The sequence below is a fragment of the Staurois parvus genome, unplaced genomic scaffold, assembly GCF_062004578.1.
Source record: "Staurois parvus isolate SC_StPar_1 unplaced genomic scaffold, SC_StPar_1.0 ptg000397l, whole genome shotgun sequence".
In the NCBI taxonomy this organism is placed as follows: domain Eukaryota; kingdom Metazoa; phylum Chordata; class Amphibia; order Anura; family Ranidae; genus Staurois; species Staurois parvus.
The window spans coordinates 3,003,660-3,027,465 of NW_028318193.1; the positions used below are offsets into that span (position 1 = coordinate 3,003,660).

Consider the following 23,806-nt stretch of genomic DNA (forward strand, 5'->3'; position numbering starts at 1 on the left):
ACATGCCCCTTTCAATTAGTGATTCAATTACACAGAATCAGCAGCATGCATGTCATAGCTGTTGGGTCTGTTGGATTTCTATTACTCTACTACACCTGCTAGTAAATTATTTGCCATGTAGAAATATCATTTCTACCAAAAACAGTGATTGATCAGGTTAGTGATGTCTGACTGCTATTATTTTGAACACAACTGTACATGTGGGGTTTTTTTCGTATTTAATATTTAATAAATTGCAAAGATTTCAAAACAAACTTCTTTCACATTGTCATTATGGGTTATTGTTTGTAGAAGGTTGAGGAAAAAAGGGGTTAACATCTGGGGTGATCAAAGGGTTAGGGAGCATTTATACTGTGTATCTTGTTCTGTTTTACTAGAGAAGCTAGCTATTATCTCCCTACTTTACAGAGAGATAAAAACCAGCACATCCCCGCTGACATAAGAGAGATCTGTGTTTCACTCACAGATCTCTCTTCTGTCAGCTGCTCCACCGATCACCGAGTCCCGGCCATGAATCGCTGGCTGGAACTCAGTGATTGACACCTACAGGAGCCAATGACAACATGGGCAGGGCAGCGTGCATGTGTGCGCCCCCTACCCCAAGATGCAAAATCACATATATACGTGAAAAGCAAGTGGCAAGATTATCAGGTGAAAATAAATGAAGACAAAACCCAAAATAAGAAAACAAATGCAGCTACCACATCTTAGAATTGGTAAGCTGCTATATACTATAGTTATTTTTTAGTACTGCTTTAACTGATACATATAACAACTTTGGCAGAAAGGTGCCACTTTTTTCTCTACCAACATGGGGGGGAAAGAGAGTTATATCACCAGTATAGTGCACTATACTATGTGACCTTAGACGAAGTCATTTGACCAAGGTTAATGGCTCTGCTGTTTCTACTGTTGCCTGCAGGATCTCTAGAATTGCTCAGCCTTTATTCTTCCCCCACTGCATTACACATGCTAGAATCTGTGAAATTGTGTTGTTTCAATAAAATATCCCTCTTGGATACTAATTCTGTGTCATACTGGGTTTTTTTCATTTAGAAAATAAGAAATGCTACCAAGTAGAAATCAAGTGCCTGCAGCAAATAGTTGTAAGGGAAAGTGGTATAGAACTGAAAAAGGCATCTAACTTGAAATCTCTATTTTCAGTTGAGTTAGTAGATATTTGTTAATATTACAGCTCACTGTTTTTATGGTGTTCTGTGGAAGTATTTATTTTTTTTTTATTAGAGGGAGAACTTAGAGCTAACGCATTTGAAATGAATTGGCTGTAATGCACCTCAACCCACAGAAATATAGGCCATGCTGTATTATTTTGCAGATCACCACAAAGCACATTGTGTGTCGTGGCTCTGTAATTCAGGTGCCTTTTGCAATGCACTTCAGTAAGACGTGATTTACCATGTGTTACGCCAATACGTTTGAGTTAGCGAGTTCTTAGAAGATAAAATGTAACAGGCAAAGGGTAACTCCAAGTATGTTTTCAAAGCAGTGCTATGCCAGACTTTTAACCAGATAAGATCGTGCTGTGGAGGCTCAGGTGCTGGCAGGGACCTCATTATTATTGTTATCAAGGATTTATACATTTTACAGTTTATGTAGCACTTTATAATATAAAGGGAAACTGTACAGATACAAGCCAATTCAAGACAAACGGGTTAGGAGGGCCCTGCTTATGAGATCTTAGTAACTACAAATGATATAAAGAAATAGGATGGCGGTGGTGGCTCTGGTATAAAAATTATATGAAATAATTATTATTATTATTTTAGAATCCTGTAAGCTTCAGACTAAGTGGGGGTAGGGCAAGACTTGGTATTTGTAGTGCCCAGAATTAGTTCCCTATGCCCAAATTCCATATACACAAAATTGGGCTTATGGTCCAAATCTCAGTACATTTTTTTTAATCAAATACTTTTGTGGTATTCGCCGCCATTTGAGAATTCCCATATTTTGTGTGTTGTTTGATCCTGTCTTTGTTCTCAGTGTTTTCCCTCTAGCTGCACAGTTATATTCCCCTTTAGTTTTTGTTCATGGATCCCAATTAATTTTGCCGTGTGTGTCCGTTTCAGCATTGTTTCCTGTTGTTTACCCTGCAGCCCTTTCCAGCCTGTTGAGTCTCTCTCTGCTCAGCATCCCTCACTCTCCTGCACTTTACGCTTGTTCCCTGCGTCCTCTCCCCTGGAGTCCCCTTCTAACTTGCTGCAGTACCCTGTGTCCTTCCAGCATGCTATTTGGTTGCTCTGTGCCTGCCTGCGTGTGTTAGAGAGCCCAACCTGGGGGCTGCCATGCCTACAGTGGCTCTGGTGAAGACCAGGTGGTTCCTTACATCCTGCAACTCTGACACACCACCGTTTGCATGTTGTCACACTGCTGTTGTATCTATAGAGACCGGTACCAGGGTACACCTGTTTAATTGTTTCCATTGGCCCACTAGATCTTGAGTTTACAGTCCTAAGTGGTCTTTTCTTCTGATCATGACAGTTTGCTCTAACCATGACAGACAAATCCCCATCACCTGTGGATTTCAATGAGCAACTTCTCCACAGGCTCAGTGCTCAAGAATCTAGTCAAGTTCAAGGTATTCATCATCTCCAGATTCTAATCACCTGTTTGGATTAACTCCAAACCATTCCAGTGGCGGCGACCAGGCACCATCTTCCAGCTCTGATGCTTTTCTCTGGAGATTGTAAGGCCTGTCATGTGTTTGTTAACCAAAGAATCATCCACTTTGAGTAACAGCCATAGGAATATTCCTTCTGGTTGGGCCATGTGTCCTCTACTTCATTGCCCCTGTCAACCTCACTGTTGGACAGAACACCATTAAGTTCTGCACCCTAGCAGCTGAACTTTCTTTGAATAATGAAGCACTTACGGCAGATTTCTGGCAAGGTTTGGCTGATCGAATCAAAGACAAGTTGGTGAGTCGAGAAATTCCTACCATCCTGGACAACCTAATTTCTTTGGCTGTTCAGATTGACACTCGTTCCCAGATTGACACTCGTTCCCCTAGGAAAGTGCTCGACAGTGCAAATTCTCGGCTCCTCGTCTGGCGCTAACTTTCCAACACCCCTTAGTACCTCCCAAAAACACCCTCTCCCTCCTTTCAAGAAGAACCTATGCAACATTCACGCCTATCCATTGAGGAAAGGAACTGTCGTCGAACTCAAGGACTGTGCATCTACTGCGGACAAAAGGGATATTTCTTGAAACAGTGCCCACAGCAACCAAGAAACTTTCAAGGCTAGTATACCTAGAGAGGGGTATGCTAGACCATAATTCTTGTCTTACAGTCCATGTCCAACTATTACTGTTCAGTCGCACTTTCTCACTTCCACTGTCTCAATGTAAGCATTCACTCACTCTGGTGCTGTGGAAATTTTATCTCTGCGTCCCTGGTAAAGGAATTCACTTGGACCACAGAAGCTCTTGCTCAAATCCTTCATGTGTCAGCCATTACTGGAACCATTCTGGCTTCGTTCCTGCATCACTCCCATCAAGATGTCGGTGGGAGTGCTTCACCAGGAATCCATCTCCACCTGTAAATTAGTTATGGGTCTTTCTTGACTTCAACAACATTCTCCGGTAATAGACTGGTCTGGCCCTTATTTGTTATCCTGGGAGACCACCTGTCATGCTTAGATGTCTAGGCAAGGTGGTTCCAGTCAAAACCCTTCCAGTAGCATCCGCTGAGGCTTCTTCCCTGGTGCCAATGAGTTATTTGGAATTTGTGGATATGTTTTCCAAATGCAAGGCAGACCAACTTCCTCCCCACAGACCCTATAATTGTGCCATAGACCTAGTCCGAGGTTCCAGCATCCCTAGGGGCTGGGTATATCCACTCAGTGTCCCTGAGACCAAGGCCATGTCCGAGTACATTGCAGAAAATCTCTGAAAATGATTTATTCAAAAATCCTTCTCTCTCACCGGAGCGGGTTTCTTCTTTGTCAAGAAAGAAGACGGTTCTCTTCATCCTAGTATTGATTACTGGGGATTACATGCCATACACTTAAAAACCGTTACCAGTTGCCACTTATTACTGAGTTGTTTGAATTAATGGGGCACAAGTTTTCACGAAACTCAGTTTAAGAGGAGCATATAATCTAAATTGTATCAAAGAGGGAGATGAGTGGAAGGCTGCTTTGTTCACCAGGGATGGCCACTATGAATATATGGCCCCTGACCATCATATTTCAGACTTATAAAAAAGAGGGAATGCTACAATTTCCCCCCCCTAACAGACAACTATAAGCAGGGAAAGACAGTGCCTGACTGTGGCCTTCTCAGGACATATCGAGACTCTAGGGATGGATTAGCCACTCAGGGGCTCTATATGCGTCGTAAAAGAGTTCCAAGGGGAGGGCCACCAGGCAGTTAGGACATCAGAAAACATAGGGACAGTCAGGAATAAAATAGCCATTTTAGGGGGGATTGTAGTGGATTGTGATAGACAGCCCACGTTTTATTAGATGATCAGTAAAATGACAATTTTATAGTCTTGCTACTTTCTGCTTCTTGCTCTTTAAAATTCCTTACTCTCTTAAGTAAACAATCAGATATAGGTTGACAGAACAATGATAATTAAGATGGCCCCTTCATCCGGAGTCTCACCCTAGGTGACTCATTAGGAGAAAAGTATCTTTTAATGTAAACAACCCCCATAAAAGGGAATGAGTCTTTTTGGAGAAAATGATTGGAAGATATCAACACGGATGGACGAACACGCAGAAACCCAGTGGACTTTTCACCCAATCAATGTATATGCTTTGCCTGCATCATAAGCCCTATAAATGATACTGTTAGTTCCTCAATAAAACAGAATTTTATGAAGTTGACAAACTGCAACAGTGTCAGTGTCTTTCTTCCACGTGCACGTATTCTCATATTAATTTGGCTCACTGGTAGATCACGGTAAATGGTCTGTAAGTGACCGAGTCCAAAACAATTTGGCCTCTGTAACGCCCTGGTGGTTTTTCAGCACTTCGTCAACAAGATTTTCCATGACCTCCTCTGTGTCTTTGTAGTACTCTATCTGGATGACATTCTTATTTTAAGTCTAACCAAGCTTTGGCTAGATCTCTTATCCCATAGCCTACCCCTGATGAGCTATTGCTATGAATATTATAACTGATCTTCCCTTGTCTGTGGGCTGTATTGTAGTGTGGGTTGTGGTAGACCGATTTTATAAAATGGCACACTTTGTACCTCTTCCTTCACTACCATCTGCAGTAGAATTGGTGCCAGTCATCATTTGTGTTACTAAACCCACAACCGTAAAATCAGACTGTATATGCAGTAAAGCATACTCACTGTGGAATCTATGGGGTTAATCCTCCGCATTGTGTAAAAAGGATGTTTGATCCTGTCATCTCTGATCCTCCCCTTCTACTGTCCCCAATCCATATGATGATAGAACAGAGCCTTGGGGCAAGCTGTGCATGCACATTTTTTTTTGAGAATGTGCATGTGATCAGCACAGGACCAATCGGTGCTGTCCAGACAGAGGGTCAGGGGTTATGCAGCCTCATAGGACAAACAGAGGAGAACAAAAACTCCTCCTACAAGCTTTAACCAGGCCTCTGCTGGACACTGATAGATGCCCCAAGATTGCTCTAACTGCTGATAAGAAAAAGGTATTTAGCAGTTTATATTTACTAAAATAATTGCATTTCCATGGTCTGTGCACTGTGGGAGATGCGATATAGTGAATTCAGGATCCAGGGTTTAGTAACACTTTAAGTGTAGTTTCTGACTGTGGGGTTCAATTTACTTCTAGATTCTGGAAGGCTATTTGTAAATCCTTGGAAGTATCACTGCAGTTTTCTTCGGCTTACCATTCACAGTCCAATCAGCAGTCTGAAAGAAGCAACCAGTCCTTGGAGCAGTTCCTTCGGGTCTTTGTCTCATCCCACCAAGTTGATTGGGTTGCCTTTCACAATAATCATCTTAATGCCAGAACCTAGGAATATCCATTTTTCAAAGTTTTTGGTAAACACCCAAGCCTTCCTCTGCCGATACCCTGTACTCCTGAGATCCCTGCCTTGGATGCTATGCAGAAGAGTATGAATCAGATTTGGTCTCAAGTCCAGACCCTACTTCAGAGGGCAGCTGACAAAAGGGGAGGGCAGTCTGAAAGAAGTAACAAGTCCTTGGAGCAGTTCCTTCGGGACTTTGTCTCAGCCCACCAAAAGGATTGGGTTGCCCTTCTGTCTTGGGCAGAATTCGCTCACAATAATCATCTTAATACCAGCACTTGAAATCTCCATTTTTCAAAGTTTTTGGTAAACACTGACACCTTCCTCTGCAGTCATCCTGTACTCCTGAGATCCCTGCATATGATGCTATGCAGAAGAGTATGAATCAGATTTGGTGCCAAGTCCAGAACCTACTTCGGAGGGCAGTCGACAGATAAAAAAAATTTGCTAATTATCAAATCAGAGGACTAGTTAAAAGAAGAGTTACGCCGACCATACACATACATACATGCAGGCTGAACAGAAAAAAAAATCTAACAGATTCCTCCATCCATGCTACACATCCAGGAAGGAGAAATCTCCCACTGCAACTATTGAATTTTGACAGCTAACCTGACAGCTATCAAAATCCTCCAACAGCAGCTGCATCTGATTGGATGCAGGTGATGTTCAGCCAACAATTTCTGATTTTTCAATTAAAGATTGTCAGGCATGAGGCAGCAGACAGGGCCACCCACTGATCAAATTTTGGGTTGATCAGGAACTGGCCAAAATTTGAACATTGTATGGCCAGCCTTAGGGTTAGCAGAGAAAGCAGCAGTAGTTTGTTTACATGGGGGTTGCTTGCTTGTTTCTGCACTTGCTTTGTTACCAGTACAGGGCTCAGGTTCTATTTTATGCCAAAAAAAATTAAAAAGTAAACAGGAATCTCTTTGGTAACAAATGGATTTCTGGTGCACAACAGCGAAAAAAAATCATTATTGCTATTTGCAGTATTAAATAGAATAGTCCCAAAATAGTAGAAACACAATAGTGGACAGGAAGAGCACATGTCTAGGGAAGAATAAGACTGTTAGTGGAGAGGGAATTGCCTGTTATTAAGCAGATTTGATGGTGAGAGTGGGGTTTTAGCATTTCATTCATTTCTTGCTGTATTTTCTGGTTGTGCTAATAAAAGCTATGCTTTAGCAGGGACATATGTCGGGTGGGCACCTTCCTATATTGGATTAGTATCTTCTGCCTAGATATCATAGTAGATTGGATGTGTCCACTCAGGACCATTCCAACTGTGCAAATGTGCTCTCTCCTTATTTGAAGAGCACTGGTATGCACTATACAGAGCACATGGAATTAAATGGGGGGATTTTGGGAAAATCTTGTTCACGGTGAACTACCACCTTAAAGGGAAAGTTCTTCTTTGGGAACTTGTTCCCAATGCTGCAGCCGCTCCCCGATCCCCCACCCTGCCTCCCTGTGACAGAAGTTCCCAGTACTAGTTGTCACTTTTTGAAAACAGCGTAGCCGTGCTGGGCTCCAATCATTCACAGAGTTCTGTGCATGAACGAACTACAAGTCCCAACAGCCTTTGTGGCTTGTAGTTCTAAATTAACTACCACGTCGCTATGGAGCGCTGTGGTAGTTCATTGAGTTTTCCTGTCAGACTGTATCTGCTTGCCCGTACGAGATGTACAGGTTAACATATTCACTGTCAGTTTTCAGGAATCAGCGGATGCAATGCTTTCTAGGCTCCAAAAAAAAATAATGCACATTTTTTTATATTTGCATTAAACTGTGCATTTATTTATTTATTTTTTAAATAAGTGAACTAATCCTTTAGCCCAGTAGGGAATTTGCAGTGGTTTATGCGCAAATTCCGCACCGCATCAGAATCGCATCCTGTTCATGCGAACCGATGCGGGCGTGTATGTCAAGTTAACAACACCCTGAAATCGGTCCGCAAAATGTGGTGTGATGTGCAAAATCAGATCGCATAGGTGTGAATACCCATGTGATCCGATTCTAGTGCGGACTGAAAAAAGGGGTCCTGCACCTTTTTGGTGCAGATGCGGTACGATTTGAACCATACAAAATGCGGTTCCTGTGCGAATCACATGCGATGTTCCACACCACACCACAGAAGTGTGAACCCAGGCTCAAAGCAATGTAATGTTAGATAGCCTTATAACGAAGTGAATGAATATCTTGAAAATGTTTGATTTAACTGTCAGTTGTAATGATAAAAGTGGAAAGCGGATTTATTTAAAAAAAAATAATGGCGAATTATTTATTTAGTTATTGCTAAATTTAGCTTCAGCAACTGACCTATAGTTTTAAAGACTTTCATTTTTGTTTTAAACTTCATAATTAAATCTAAGGCTGGGCTCACACCTATGCGGTTTGCGTTTGATCTCTTTCTGCAGTGCTTTTTGCAGTGCGTTTGACATACTTATTTATGTACAATATAACCAAGTCTGTTTTTGTTCAGGTTTAGCAAAAAAATGGAGCAGTGAGACCTAAAAAAATGGAAACTGAATTCTTTCTTAATGTCATTTTCTAGTATGCACTGACACAAATTGGTTCATTGTAGGTACAAGAAGACACAAGAAACCCTGAGCCAAGCTGGGATAAAAGCATCTGCTGCAATAACTAATGTTGGAAGTGCAATTGGAAAAAAGCTGGGAGATATGAGGTACTTCTATTCTGCACATTTTTAATAATAAATAATGTATTATAATTGGTAGCTACCTTTTGAAGAAAGCATTATTGAATATAAGATCCTTTTTTAGTTTTAAAGCTGACATAAACCAAAATCACAAAAAAAAAATGGGCCCCTGGATCTTTTTGCCATAATGTGCAATAATGTACATCATATTTACACATTATGGCACAATAATCTACAAAGCAATCCTGTCCAGTGCTGTGATATCTGCACTGCCCTCCACTGCCAGAGCTTCCTTCTTCATTCAGTCTTCCTCTGGGTTCAGAGTCTCCGGCCATCTTGACTGGGTGACGTAACTCCTGCACAGGGGATACACGTGCCAAGCTTGTACATTATGCTGTGCATGTGAAGCTCAGTGTATACTCAGAAAAAAGACATGCTGATTCTCTTCTGTCATTGACAGCCTACCTGTCAGCGTTTTATTTGTTCCCCAAAAAAGTTGTTTACTTCTGCTTTAAAGTACTAGTACACTCACTTTGTATATTTTTACTACAGGTAAGCTTATAATAAACCTTACCTGTAGGTAAAATGAATATCTCCTAAACGTGCACCGTTTAGGAGATATTCAAGTTTTGTTGCAGCCGGCCCATGCGCTCTGAAGGAATGGCATACCCGTGCCATTCTTTCAAAGCATTGTGCCGTGTCCCGAGACTGAGACTCCCGTGTGCATGCATGGGAGTGACATCATCGCTGCCCAGCCAGTCAGACGGTCAGAGCTCGCGAACCTGGAAGGAAGTCTGGGTGAAAAATGGAAGCCTCTACAGTGGTGACAGCATGCCACTGAAGGGCTTCGTTTGGGGTAAGTTTTGCATAATGTGTTCACCTTGCAGGGATTTTTTTTTAATGTATGCAGTTTACTACCACTTTAATAGAAGAGTGTGCAGAAAGCACATCATTTAAGCACAAAAATAAAACTATATGGACCCGAGCTCAGTCTCATACCACATTCAGCTATCACTGCATGCTAAAGTTTAATTATAAAATATGAAGAAGCTATCTATTTCTATTTAATGCTTGAACCCTACATGCAGGCTGGTAAGAATCTGATGTATACCACCAAAATATTTCCTCCACAGCTCATTAAAATCAGTTTTGCATCATTAACAAAATATTTGAATTGGCCTCATGCATTAGGGGTCTGCAGCTCTGATATTTCTACACTGACATTTTTGAACAGTTTTTCTCCCTAGCTCTGCAATTACATTTTTGGACCTAATGCATCAAAGTAGGTGACAATTACTTGTACAAAATTATGCCCACCAATTAAACACTGTTGTCTTTTTTTATATTATGTACATATTCTGGAATCAGAGGCGTGATGATTTTTTTTTACTCAAGAAAAGGGTTGCAGCAGTAGAATTTTGTATTGCCTGCTATGGTTGTGTAATTGCCCTCTTCTCCACTAAAGCATTAGGTGACTGCACCTTTGCATTGCTTCTCAAATGTACATTATATTAGGAGTGACGGTTGTCTGGAGCATGGATATTTTAAATGGGAGGGAGTAATTTCTAAGTACAATTCACTGGTGGCAAGGATATAGAGCAATACTAATCAATACAAAGATCCAGGTGTCCCATGGTCAGTCAACTCTAAATATGGTCAACATGCTGTGTAATGTGTACTGCAAATTTATATAGGAATGGATCTCCTTGTCTTCAAGTGATTGTAAAGTTTTGTTTTATTTCTTCAAATAAAAAAGATGTCATACTTACATGCTCTGTGCAATAGTTTAGAACAGAGTGGCCCCAGAACATTTTCTTCTGAGATCACCACCAGCGATCTCTGCTCTTCTTCCCTTCCGAGTGCCCCATAGCAAGCCGCTTGTTGTGGGGCACTCATGGGGGCTCGATCCCAAGCTGGGCTGTGTGCATTTATTGACACACACAGTGCGACTAAGCCCCGTCCCTGCTCCTTCCTCACAGGATTTGATTGACAGCAGCAGGAGCCAATGGCCTGTGATGAGAGAGATAAGGAGCAGCACTGCTGCTCTTGGGTACAGTGCTATATCAAGATTGGACTCAGGTAAGTATTTAGGAAAGGCAGGGTACAGCTGACAATGGAAGGTTTTTGACCTTAATGCAGAGAATGGGGTGCCTTGATTGTCTCCACCTTTTGTTGGTTTTCCATTTTCCAATGCAAGGGATTCATGGTTCCTCATTCACTGTTCATAGTTTTGAAAACAACCTACTGATTATCCTGCACCTTAAGGCCTCATTCACACCATAGGTGCAGAAAACCTGAAGGCAACTGACATGCAGATATCTCTTGCAGAGACATCAGTTTGCAGCAGTTTTCATGTGCACGTCAATGAGATTTAGACATGTTGCAGATTCCTGCACAGAAATAATCTGCATGTGATACTAATGTTGTGGTGTGAACAGGGCACATTGAGAATAATTTACTTTGTTGTACACTTCAAGAACACATTCAGAAAAACTGATGGCTCTGCACCATGGTGGTGCCCTTATGGGGAGAGAAGTGGTTCCCCACACACTTGTAACCCACCTTTGTAGTTTTGAAATACTAAACTATATATTGCTTCTGTTTTTTTAAAATCTGGATTGTCTTAAGATATTGAAGGTGAAGTGGGCATAACACCCTGAAACTTTTACCATATTGTGAATGTTCGGATTGGTCTATTGCTTTTAGCTCTTCACCATATTTTTGCTTCCTGTACTTCACCTGCTTCCTGTAAACAACAAACATTCCTTTTAAAAATGTAGAAAATCTTGCTTTCTTTAATGCTTATTCAGCATAGTGGTGCAATGCAGCAGGCTTATTAGGATCACTTATGAACAAAAAGAAACAAAAAAAGCTGTGTAAATAGTGAATAAATGAAGAAAGCTGCTAGCAAGACAATCAGGTCAGTTGTATGCAAATATAAATAAATTGCCGTGCTCAAATGTCGCAACTAAGGCAACCATATAAGTAATAATAAGAATAAGTCCAAATGTGAAAATAGTCCCAGTGTATTGAACCATGCAGTAGATCACCACGTGTCTTCAATATGATTAGTGCTCCACCACCAGAAAATGGTAGGACTCTTACCAGAACGTATGGACCCTTATACAAGAGTCACAAACGCATGAGCATATATCCACCGAATCCCTCAAAATTTGGAGGACGTTAGATCATGGTACTGGATGGAAATATTGCTTTCAATTCCTCTCCATTCTTAATCTCACAGCTATACCTCGCAGTATGAGCATGCAGAGAAAGACAAAGGGGCGACCTTTGCATAAAACCATAAAACATGTTTATTGACAAAAAGTATTGCACTCCGATTCAGATTTAGATTCAAGTAGATCAGCGCTGTGTACAGAGTATTCTCATATCCCGGGAACAGGTACACTTCCTGGTGTTAGAAAGCGGACTGTAGACATCCAGTGCACAAGCTCCATTCGACGTGTTTTGTCAGATATGACATTGTCTGAAACTGTTTCCACGCCCCAGATGGCTTTATGTGATGAAACGTGTCGGGTGGAGCTTGTGCATTGGACATCTACACTCTGCTTTCTAACACCAGGAAGTGTACCTGTTCCCTGAATATGAGAATACTCTGTACACAACGCTGATCTACTTATCTGAATGAGAGTGCAATACTTTGTCAATAAACGTGTTTTATGCGATGGTCGCCCCTTTGTCTTTCTCTGCATGGTCATACTGAGAGGTATCTTGAGATTAAGAATTGAGAGGAATTGAAAGAAATATTTTCATCCAGTACCATGATCTAACTACCTCCAATTCTGAGGGACTTGGTGGATATACTCTCCTCCTGTGCCACCATCCCCTCCCTCCTAGATTGTAAGCTCGAAAGAGCAGGGCCCTCAATCCCCTCATGTTTTGCATTGTATTGGTATTGTTCTGTCACATGTTCTGTCCCCCCTCTGTAATGTACAGCGCTGAGCGAACTATTGGCGCTTTATAAATACTGTATAATAATAATAATATATATTCTCATGCATTTTTTGACTCTTGTATAAGGGTCCATATGTTCTGGTAAGAGTCCTACCATTTTCTGGTGGTGGAGCACTAATCATTTTGAAGACACATGGTGATCTAATGCATGGTTCATCACTATGTTCACATTTGGACTTATTTATATTATCACATATATGGTTGCCTTAGTTGCGACATTTGAGCGAGGCAATTTATTTATATTATTAGGATCACTTATCTTTTCTTTTTATTGTTGGTGTTTGCCCCATTCAACTGAATAACAAGTATCCACTATCCCAAAAGAGAGAGCTAAAGTAGGATGGAGCCTGCTTATCACTGAACTTTTAGGCAGGACAGCTTATCTGTGACACAAAAAGAAATAAATATAATCTAAACCATACATCACACCTCTTATTAATAAGCCATTGATCTGTGTTCTAATTTAAGACAACAAACCATCAATTGAAGCTGAATTTCATAACAGTATATGATGTTTTTAAGGAATCTAATGCACTATCTTAATGAGTGCATAATCATTCATTATTGGTGTATCTGAAGGATGGGGTTTATCTCTGCATTGGTTGACCTTGTTTGATAACACTTTGATGATTTTATTTCCTTTGCTGCAGATCGCATTCTATTAGGTAAGATGTTAATTTTATTCATAGTAGGGCCATCTTGTAACTTATAGAATATGTAGAGCTTAGTGTCCTTAATGTATGTATGCATCTATATACTGATTTCAATTACCATTTAGCGAATTCACAACCCCAACTGTGCAGTTACAGTCAAATCTTTATTTTTTACATAGGGCCTTCTGATTTTTACACATTTATGCAGTTCTTAAGCAAGAGTGAACCATATATAGTATAGTATAGTATAGTAGTTTATGCATTTCTGTGACAGTTTGCATTGAACGGTATATGCACTTGTACAGGCGAGGATTGTGAGCCTTTGGACTGGAGAAAAAAAACTGTGGCCCATTTATGGCAGGTACAGATTTCTGTGTTCTAAATAAAGTTCACCACACAAAATGTGCCAGGGTGCTGCAATGATTGCTGACCATAGTGAAAGATGAGTGTTCCTAAAGAACATGGTTTATTGTAACTTCTCTTCATATAGTCCAGAATCCTTTGCAGCTCTTGTCATTTGTTCACATGATATCTGGCAGATAGCGAATGACTTCCTTCTGCTAGTGATCATACGTCTGAATGGGGATGGGGAGCTATTTAATGCCTGTTATGTGGTTCCAGACTGTTGGTCTTACTTGAAGTGGTGAATTATCTCCACTTAGGACCAGAAACACAACATATATTATTAGGACTGGTCTAGGGGTCAGGTTCCCCCCCCAAGTCATGTGATTTCCTGTATTTGTATATATCATGTGGTTCCCACCATATAAAGAAGAAGTTTATCTGGATACTGCACAGCACATACAGTATAGGTAAATACATCAATCTATATACTGTGTAAGTTCCTTAAAGCAGAACTCCATGTAATTTTTGTTCTCCCATTCAGTGGGGCTGTGCCCGCGCTGCATGAGTTAACTGCTCGTTTTGTGCAGGGAGCCCCTGAAAGGCTATACTTACCCAGTCCTTCAAACCTCCAAAAAAAGGTATTCCACCACATCCAGCGATGGACTGTTCCTGCCATTCTCATGCCTGGAGCTGGTCTATGGGCATGATGATGTCAGGAACAATCCATTCACCAGACTGCTAGCTTACAGGGGGGCAGAAGTGGCAGGGACAGGTCTTGCGCTCGGAGGATCGGCAGATTGGGTAAGTATATCACTGCTGTTATCACCCCTAGACAAAATGAGCAGTTAGCCATGTAGTGCACTGCATGGTACAAAGCATTTTTGACCAGAATTCTGTTTTAAAATTGGCTAGGCAGACCATAGGTGATGCAATTTTCTTTCCTGAAGTCACAGCAGGGTGCTCGATTGTGTTGATGGGGGAATCCCCCCCTAAGAGCTAGTGTGTTCTCCCGGAGGTGGTGGGGTTACGGGGGGGGGGGGGAGACCTTTCCTGCTGGGAGAGCACAGTGATTACTGCTAGTAGCTATAGCCACTGGTCATACTCACATGTAAAAATCTGACATGCTGATTGTACCCAAGTCGTACAACAATCGTCTTGGGTACAATCAGCTTGCCCATAGATGGTTTGAATCTCAGTCGGTCCCTGCTGAAACAGCTGTCTTTTGTTGGTTGTTTTTTACTATAGATAACAAGCATACATATTTATGCCCCTTTGTAAATTAAGAGGACATTATTGGCTGGAAAAAAAAAGAAAGCAACATATAAAAACTTGGCATTTACTGTATACTAATTAGGGAAAACAAACTAAAACCACTCTTAAACATAGAAAATAAATAATGATATATTTCTCAAAATACCCAAGAATAAATTGTTGGTATACTTTCATTGTATGTATAGATAAGATCCTAATTTGGTTTCTCTTCATATAAAATTGTAAACATTGATTCTTTCAAAAGGTAATTATTATTAAAGCATAAGTAAGTACCAAAGGAAAACACATTTTTTTCCTAGTTTTGGATAGAGTGGAGAGGGATTAGAACATTAGATTCACCCTCTCTATTAGTCCTGTTTACCATTATCATTGAAAGTGAAAGTAAAAGAAAACCCCAAATATTGGGTTGTCCCCTGAAAAGGTAATAGAGGGGAAATCTTCCACTACTTCTGGTGACCTGGGGTCCCTAAAGGATTCCCTTAATTTACAGGGATTTCCTCTCACTTCCTGTTTTATCAATGGGGCAAGAAGTGAAGTTAAATTTCCCCAATGTCAAAAATGCCCAAAAAATCTGACAGGGGTTATAACCCTCTCTTACTTTATCCAAAATGAAAAAAAATGTTTTTTTTGCCTGTAGCTCTAGTTTAACCTCTTCATGCTGATGGTATGCAAATATGCGGCCTCTCATGGGCTGTGCTTAGAGCGTGCGCCCTGTGTGTTCCCAGCACGTGTTTGTGTCCAACTAAAAGGTCCCATCTCTCCTTGCGATCGGGACCTTTCCGGTCATGTGACTGTCGTGACAGCCAATCACGGTGATCACATGACCATAAACCCTGCATCACCTCCTGGCGTTAGAAACCCCTTAAAGGGCCAGGAGGCACCGGTGTGAAGGGGTTAATCTCAGTCGAGCAGGCCCCTACATATTACATCTTATATTAACCATTGCTGCCTGGTAGAGTACAAACAACAACCTAACTAAATATGAAAACCTTTGTTTGTAGTATGTTTGTCACACTACATATATTAGTATACACAAGTGTAAGGGAACTTGCACATTTTAATTTAAAGGTTTTGCTATATATTAATGATTGTTGTACGTATAGCTGTTAAAGATGTACAAGGCACAGCTCAGTAAATATTCTTCAAATAGAACAATACACTGTTGTTAAACCCTGTAAGATGGGTGGAACCACATTATTACAAATTGGCACTGAATAGAATTTAGAGCTTTACCCCGCAGGAGCTGCTGCTGCTGATAGTTTCTCTGTTCTGCCATGACTCTTAAAGCTGCTTGGTCCCCACTAGGGGCAGACTGACCATTTGGAAGCTCGGGCACTGCCCGAGGGCCTGAGGTCAGTAGGGGGCCCCATGAGATGCCCCTGGTACCTTTTTCATATGCTTTTTTGAGTTTGGGCAAGGACACAGGGGCCCCATGATCCCCTATTGCCCGGGGCCCCATGAGTTGTCCGTCCGCCCCTGGTCCCCACTGACACACCCGACTATAGGTAGAAGGCCGCTTGCCCCTGTGTAACTTACCATTAGTATATTATGAGTCTATATCAACACATAGAAAGTAAGCCACAAACTACGGAACGGTAGACTAATTATTTATGCTAGTGCTACATGCAACAGTTCAAGCTCAGAGATGCTGGCTGTTATGGAGTCGGCACCTGCCAGCATCCTAGCAACCAGTGACTCATCCCTGCCTTGCTCATTCAGCTGTCAGACAGGGATTCTGGTGACAGATGAATATAAACAAAGGAGCAGGGAAATGTTAAAATAAAAATCCTCACAATCCATATGTGACGGAGGTGTGGGTGGAACAGAACACACACGGAGAGCAGGAGTACACACAAGGCTTTTATTGAAAGGCAGGGATAGCAGAGTTCTGGAAGGCAAAGGGCCATGTCTGCAACATGGGGCTGGCACACAGCAGGGATAGCAGAGTTCTGGTGAGCAAAGAGTTAAATTCGTAACACAAAGCTGAACACACTACAGGGATGGCAGGACTCCAGCAGACAAAGGGTTAAGTCCGTTACATAGGCTGGACACAAAGCAGGGATAGCAGAACTCTGACAGAAAAAGGGTTAAGTCCATAGCACAGGTTGGGCACACATCAGAGATGGCAGAGTTCTGGCAGGCAAAGGGTTAATCCGCACAAGGAACTGGACACACAGCAGGAATGGACAGGGATCCAGCACAACAGGGGCTAAGTCCTTGGCACAGGGTGGCACTCTAGCACAGCAGAGCTTAGTCCAGAATCAAAGAGCAACAATCTGGGCCCAGAGTGGCAGACACAAACTAGTACAGCACAGTCCAGGTGCACAGAGCAGCAATTCAGGGACTCAGCAGCAAACAGTGGCCTCAGCAGAGGAAGTCTAGGCAGAGTGGCATGGAGAAGGAGGTCCAGAGGGCAGAGGACCTTCACCAACTCATCACGGGTCTTTGGACGGCTGTGTATCCTGGCTACAGCTTCAAGACCACACAGGCAACAGTTGACAGTAGAGCAGAGGGTAGAGGAAAGCCCAGCATCTAGAAAGCCACACAATGCAGAACTACAAGTCGCAGCAGTGCAGAAAGCAAAGCACAGCCCATACAGACTTGTCTGTCTCAGCAGTTCAATGCATCTTCTAGCGAGACCTTCAGCTATGGGTTCCTTTGTCCATCACTGACTTAAGCTCTGAACGTTCTCCCAACATAGATACATTATATTGTCCTTTCAATTTGACCAAACCTCAAGCCCCTGATGACGAACGTCTGGCTTCTCTCAGCTGCAGGACACCGTGCTGTCTGTGCTTCCCGCTGACTTCATCTCCCACCCCCTGTGGGGCACAGGAACTCATAGATTTAATTAAGCAGACAGGCTGACTGCTTGACATACTTGTGGATTTCAACAAAACAACACAAAAATAAAATAACATGTCTGCTCTCCATCACACCATACAAGACACTTTGGTTCAGGTATGAATTTAAAGGTGGACTCAATGCCAAAAAAGACAACAAAAAAGACATAAGATCCCCCCCCCCCCAAATTCTATACCGGACCCTTATCCCATCAGGCCAGGAAAGGGGGGGAGAGCATGCGCCCCCCCCTCCAAAAGTATACCAGACTTATTAGAATCTGAAAGTCCTCTTATAAGGAGGTCACCCAAAAGCACCCCCCATGTGAAAGAGTATGAGGTACATAATACCCATTCACAATAAAACAAGGATGTACCCTAAAAATAAAAGCAACCACGTTTAACAAGTCCTTTTTTAAAAAAAATTTGAAGAATGTCCCACTTTGTACATCCATCATGTCGTCCAGCAATGCAGGTTCACATTCAGTCACAATGTGCCTAATAGAAAAAAGCCTGACCCCTACCAAGAAACAACCTATGCCGTTGCTTTCTTTGTGGAAAATTACATCTCTGAGTCCCCATTGCTATAGTAAACAAAAAGGCGGGGTCACTCAGGTGATGTCATTGGCAAAATATGGACATGGCTTTACAGAGGATATTACAACTGTTGTGGAAAAGTATCTATTCAGACACATGAGAGTGTTCAGTGTGAAATGTTTTTCTAGAATTATTCATTTTATACATTGATTAAATAGCAAGTGGCTAGATTACAACTTATTTGACAAATGTATTTTATTGTGCTGTTCTATTTTTTCTTTAATTACCGCATAAACTGATAATGAATTGACATTTTCAATATCGCATGTAATATTTGGAGTAAACGAGTCACATGATCTAAATATTGCATGCGATATTGCTTTGTGAATTGAGCCCATGAAATAAGAAAAACCTTTCCAATTGGACACAGACAGCATAGAAAAATTTAGGCTGATGGGTTTTTAGCTCTTCTTTACTCTATCCAAAAGTTTACTTTTCCCCTGGAATCCAGAAACCAAAATTGTTGGGGTTTTAATGTTCCCAAACACGCCCTGATCATTGCCGGTAAATCTTGACTTTTTGTTTCATCCAATCCCCTCATTGAGGAAATAGGATTCAGTATTGTAACATTTCCAAAACCTGGTACTTACCACTGGTAAAAATTACCACTGGCAATGCATATCCAGTTACAGAAAGGGACATTATGAATGTGGTACCAAGTTCCCACCTGGAAGTGAGGAAAATATGACCTGTGTGGCCTCCGAATATCGGGAACTATGACTGTGACTATGAAAGCATCAGTAGTTTCAGAATACTAGTAATGGTATTATTTTGTGCTAAAGAAACTCAAGCTGAGAAAGCTGATTGCAGCAGTGTGAAATATTTGTATTTGTCCTTCAATTCTAAGTTAAGAGGAATGGAATACAATTATTATTTATAAGCTGTATTATATATTATATGAAATAAATATAAAAGTTATTGAGTTTCTTTTTCTTCTGACTATGCTTACAATGGCAGCTATTCTATCCGTCACTCTATAAGCATGCCAGCAATGAGGTAACTATACCATTATCTTGCATGATTCTCATTGCTACTTGTGCTTATTCTGTTGTATTCAATTCATTCCACATGTTCATAGTAATCCATCATATGTTTTATAAAAGGATACAGCTATCTCCTGGTACTATATCTGTTTGCCTTTTCTTTTCATTCACATTCTATAATTACTGATATTAAAGTGAATCTGTGAAACGCCTAAAATGCTAAGTTCGCTTGAAAAAAAATACAAAAGTGTGTGTGTGTGTGTGTGTGCGTGTGTGCGTGCGTGCGTGCGTGTGTGTACCTCTATTTAACCACTTGCCCTCCATAGGATTTACTGCCCCTTCCTGACCAGGCCATTTTACTTTTTGCAAACATGTCCAGTAAAATAAAAATTTTCATAAATTTACACCAAAATGTATTCTGCTACGTCTTTGCTAAAAAAAAATCCCAATACATGTACATTAATTGGTATACGTGAAAGTTATAGTGTTGACAAATGGAGGTATACAGTGGGGCAAAAAAGTAGTCAGCCACCAATTGTACTCCCACTTAAAAAATGAGAGAGGCCTGTAATTGGCATCATACAGTAGGTAGACCTCAACTATGAGAGACAAAATGAGAAAAAAATCCAGACAATCACATTGGCTGATTTGGAAAGAATTTATTTGCAAATTATGGTGGAAATTAAGTATTTGGTCACCTACAAACAAGCAAGGTTTCTGGCTCTCACAGACCTGTACCTTCTTCTTTAAGAGGCTCCTGTGTCCTGCACTCATTACCTGTATCAATGGCACCTGTTTGAACTTGTTATCAGTATAAATGACACCTGTCCACAACCTCAAACAGTCACACTCCAAACTCCACTATGATGAAGACCAAAGAGCTGTCGAAGGACACCAGAAACAAAATTGTAGACCTGCACCAGGCTGGGAAGACTGAATCTGCAATAGGCAAGCAGCTTGGTGTGAACAAATCAACTGTGGGGGCAATAATTAGAAAATGGAAGACATACAAGACCACTGATAATCTCCCTCGATCTTGGGCTCCACGCAAGATCTCACCCTGTGGGGTCAAAATGATCACAAGAACGGTGAGCAAAAATCCCAGGACCACACGGGGGGGACCTAGTGAATGACCTGCAGAGAGCTAGGACCAACGTAACAAAGGCTACCATCAGTAACACACTACGTTGCCAGGGACTCAGATCCTGCAGTGCCAGACGTGTCCCTCTGCTTAAGCCAGTACATGTCCGGGCTCGTCTGAAGTTTGCTAGAGAGCATTTGGATGATCCAGAAGAGGATTGGGAGAATGTCATATGGTCAGATGAAAGCAAAATAGAACTGTTTGGTAGAAACACAACTCGTCGTGTTTGGAGGAGAGAGAATGCTGAGTTGCATTCAAAGAACACCATACCTACTGAACATCATGCTTTGGGGCTGTTTCTCCGCAAAAGGACCAAGACGACTGATCCATGTACAGGAGAGAATGAATGGGGCCATGTATCGTGAGATTTTGAGTGCAAACCTCCTTACATCAGCAAGGGCATTGAAGATGAAACATGGCTGGGTCTTCCAACATAACAATGATCCCAAACATACCGCCCGGGCAACGAAGGAGTGGCTTCGTAAGAAGCATTTCAAGGTCCTGGAGTGGCCTAGCCAGTCTCCAGATCTCAACCCCATAGAAAACCTTTGGAGGGAGTTGAAAGTCCGTGTTGCCCAGCGACAGCCCCAAAACATCACTGCTCTAGCGGAGATCTGCATGGAGGAATGGGCCAACATACCAGCAACAGTGTGTGCCAACCTTGTGAAGACTTACAGGAAACGTTTGACCTCTGTCATTGCCAACAAAGGATATATAACAAAGTATTGAGATGAACTTTTCATATTGACCAAATACTTATTTTCCACCATAATTTGCAAATAAATTCTTTCCAAATCAGCCAATGTGATTGTCTGGATTTTTTTTCTCATTTTGTCTCTCATAGTTGAGGTCTACCTATGATGCCAATTACAGGCCTCTCTCATCTTTTTAAGTGGGAGAACTTGCACAATTGGTGGCTGACTAAATACTTTTTTGCCCCACTGTATATACTGAGTTTAATTTTTACTAGTAATGGCAGTGATTAGCGACTTATAGTGGGGCTGCGGCAGACATTCTGACACTGGGGGGAACTGACTAACTGTCACTGACATCCCCAGTAACAGCAATACAGTGATCAGTGCTAGAAAAAAAAAAAGCACTGACACTGTACTATTGGCACTGGGCAGGAAGGGTGTCGTGTGAGGGGTGATCAAAGGGTTAACTGTGAGCTGGGAGTGTTTTACTAGGGGGCGGGGTCAGTGTGCTTCACTGTAATCACACTGCTTTGGATGGCAGGTAGCACGTGCCCCCTACCCGGAAATGCAAAATCACATATACAGGTCCATATATATTCGGACACAGGCACAATTTTAGTTTTATTCAGATATTTACCAAAACATATTCAAGCTATAGCTATATAATGGATATGGGCTGAAAGTGCACACTCTCAGGTTTAATTTGATGGTATGTACATCCAAATTTGAGGAAGGGTTTAGGAATTACAGCTCTTAAGATTAGCCATCCCCCTTTTTCAAGGGACCAAAAGTAATTGCTCAATTGAATATAATCATAAATAAAAAAATCATTTTTAATAGTTTGTTGAGAATCCTTTAGTGGCAATGACTGCCTGATTTCTGGAAACCATGGACATTACCAAAGACTGGGTTTCCTCCTTTCTGATGCTTTGCCAGGCTCTAACTGCAGCTCTTTTCAGTTGTTCTTTGTTTGTAGGTCTTTCTGCCTTTAGTTTTACCTTCAGCAAGTGAAATGCATGCTCAATTGGGTTGAGATCAGGTGATTGCCTCGGCCATTGCAGAATATTTCACTTCTTTTCTTTCAAAACCTTTTGGGTTGCTTTTGCAGTTTTTTTGGGATCATTGTCCATCTGTACTGTGAAGTGCTGTCTTCTGTCACATCATCAATAAACAATGACCCAGTGCCACTGGAAGCCATGCATGCTCGTGCCATCACACTGCCTCCACCAGGTTTTACAGATGATGTTGTGTGTTTTAGATCATAAGCTGTTTCAAGCCTTCTCCACACTTTTTTCTTCCCGTCATTTTAGTACAGATTAATCTTAGTTTTATCCGTCCAAAGAATGCTTTTCCAGAACTGGTCTGACTTTTTTAGAAGTTTTTTGGCAAAGTCTAATCTGGCTTTTCTGTTCTTCAGGCTTATGAATGGTTTGCACCTTGTGGTGAACCCTCTGTATTTGTTCTTGTGAAGTCTTCTCTTGATTGTAGACTTTGACAATGATACCCCCACCTCCTGGAGAGTGTCCTTCACTTGTCTGAATGTTGTGAATGGGTTTTTATTTACCATAGAGAGGATCCTGCAATCATCCACCACTGTTGTCTTCCTTGGACGTCCATGCCTTTTTATGTTGCTGAGCTCACCAGAGCATTCTTCTTTTTTCAGAATGTACCAAACTGTTGATTTGGCCACTCCTAATGTTGCTGCTATCTCTCTGATGGATTAGTTTTGTTTTTGAATCCTTACATTGGCCTGTTTCACTTGCATGGACGGCTCCTTTGAACTAATGATGTAGGTTCTCAGCAATAGATTCAAAATGCAAATACCACACTTAGAATCAACTCCAGACCTTTTACCTGCATAATTGATGACTAAATAATGAAGGAGTAGCCCACACCTGGCCATGAAACAGCTTTTGATTCAACTGTCCAATTAATTTTGGTCCCTTGAAAAAGGGGGGACAGCTACTCTTAAGAGCTGTGATTCCTAAACCCTTCTTCCAATTTGGATATACGTAACCTCAAATTAAACCTGAGAGTGTGCACTTTCAGCCCATATCCATTATAGAACTAAAGCTTGAATATGTTTTAGTCCATACATGAAAAATCTAAAATTGTGCCTGTGTTCAAATATATATGGACCTAACTGTATATATGTGATTTTGCGCACCCATGCCGCCCTGTAGGAGTATTTCTGCTATAGGGCAGTCGGGAAGTGGTTGATTCATTTACAGATCTCTGTGCCACAGCAATTTCAAAAACAGCTACTGCAGGAGAGAAGAACCCCTGCACACTTTCAAAGGGGTCGCTCTAGGCTTGGGTGGGGAGTTTGCTTAACAAGTTACACCCTAAATATGGGTGTAGCATGTTGCCAAAACTGGAGTTAGCTTTTAATGAAATTTAAACCAAAACAATGTTAAGCTTTGAAATTTAGTGGAGAGGGTTTACCACTTCTGTAATGTTTTATCATTTGTGAGCCTTATGGAGAGCTGTCCTCTCACTACGATCTCAGTGACCACACAGGAACTGAAGGTAATTTCCCTAAAGGGTCACAGACAAAAATAAACACTAACAGCAATTAGAACCATAATACATTCTACTAAACAATGAGCACTCACTGCTGTGTCCCTGTTGAAAAGATTCCCCTCACTTCACA

At 41.4% G+C, this 23,806-nt stretch overlaps 1 protein-coding gene across 3 annotated transcripts in view; it reads left to right on the forward strand.

Moving 5' to 3' along the window:
• Positions 1 to 23,806, forward strand: part of TPD52L1 (TPD52 like 1) — a 202,160-nt gene that overhangs the window by 101,197 nt on the left and 77,157 nt on the right. For 2 of the 3 annotated variants that reach the window (XM_089686441.1, XM_089686439.1), the window contains exons 4-6: positions 8,578 to 8,679; positions 13,278 to 13,292; positions 19,292 to 19,330. In XM_089686441.1, coding sequence (XP_089542567.1) covers positions 8,578 to 8,679; positions 13,278 to 13,292; positions 19,292 to 19,330 — 156 coding nt within the window. The remainder of the gene's footprint in view (positions 1 to 8,577; positions 8,680 to 13,277; positions 13,293 to 19,291; positions 19,331 to 23,806) is intronic. The other variant, XM_089686440.1, reaches the window with a different exon arrangement.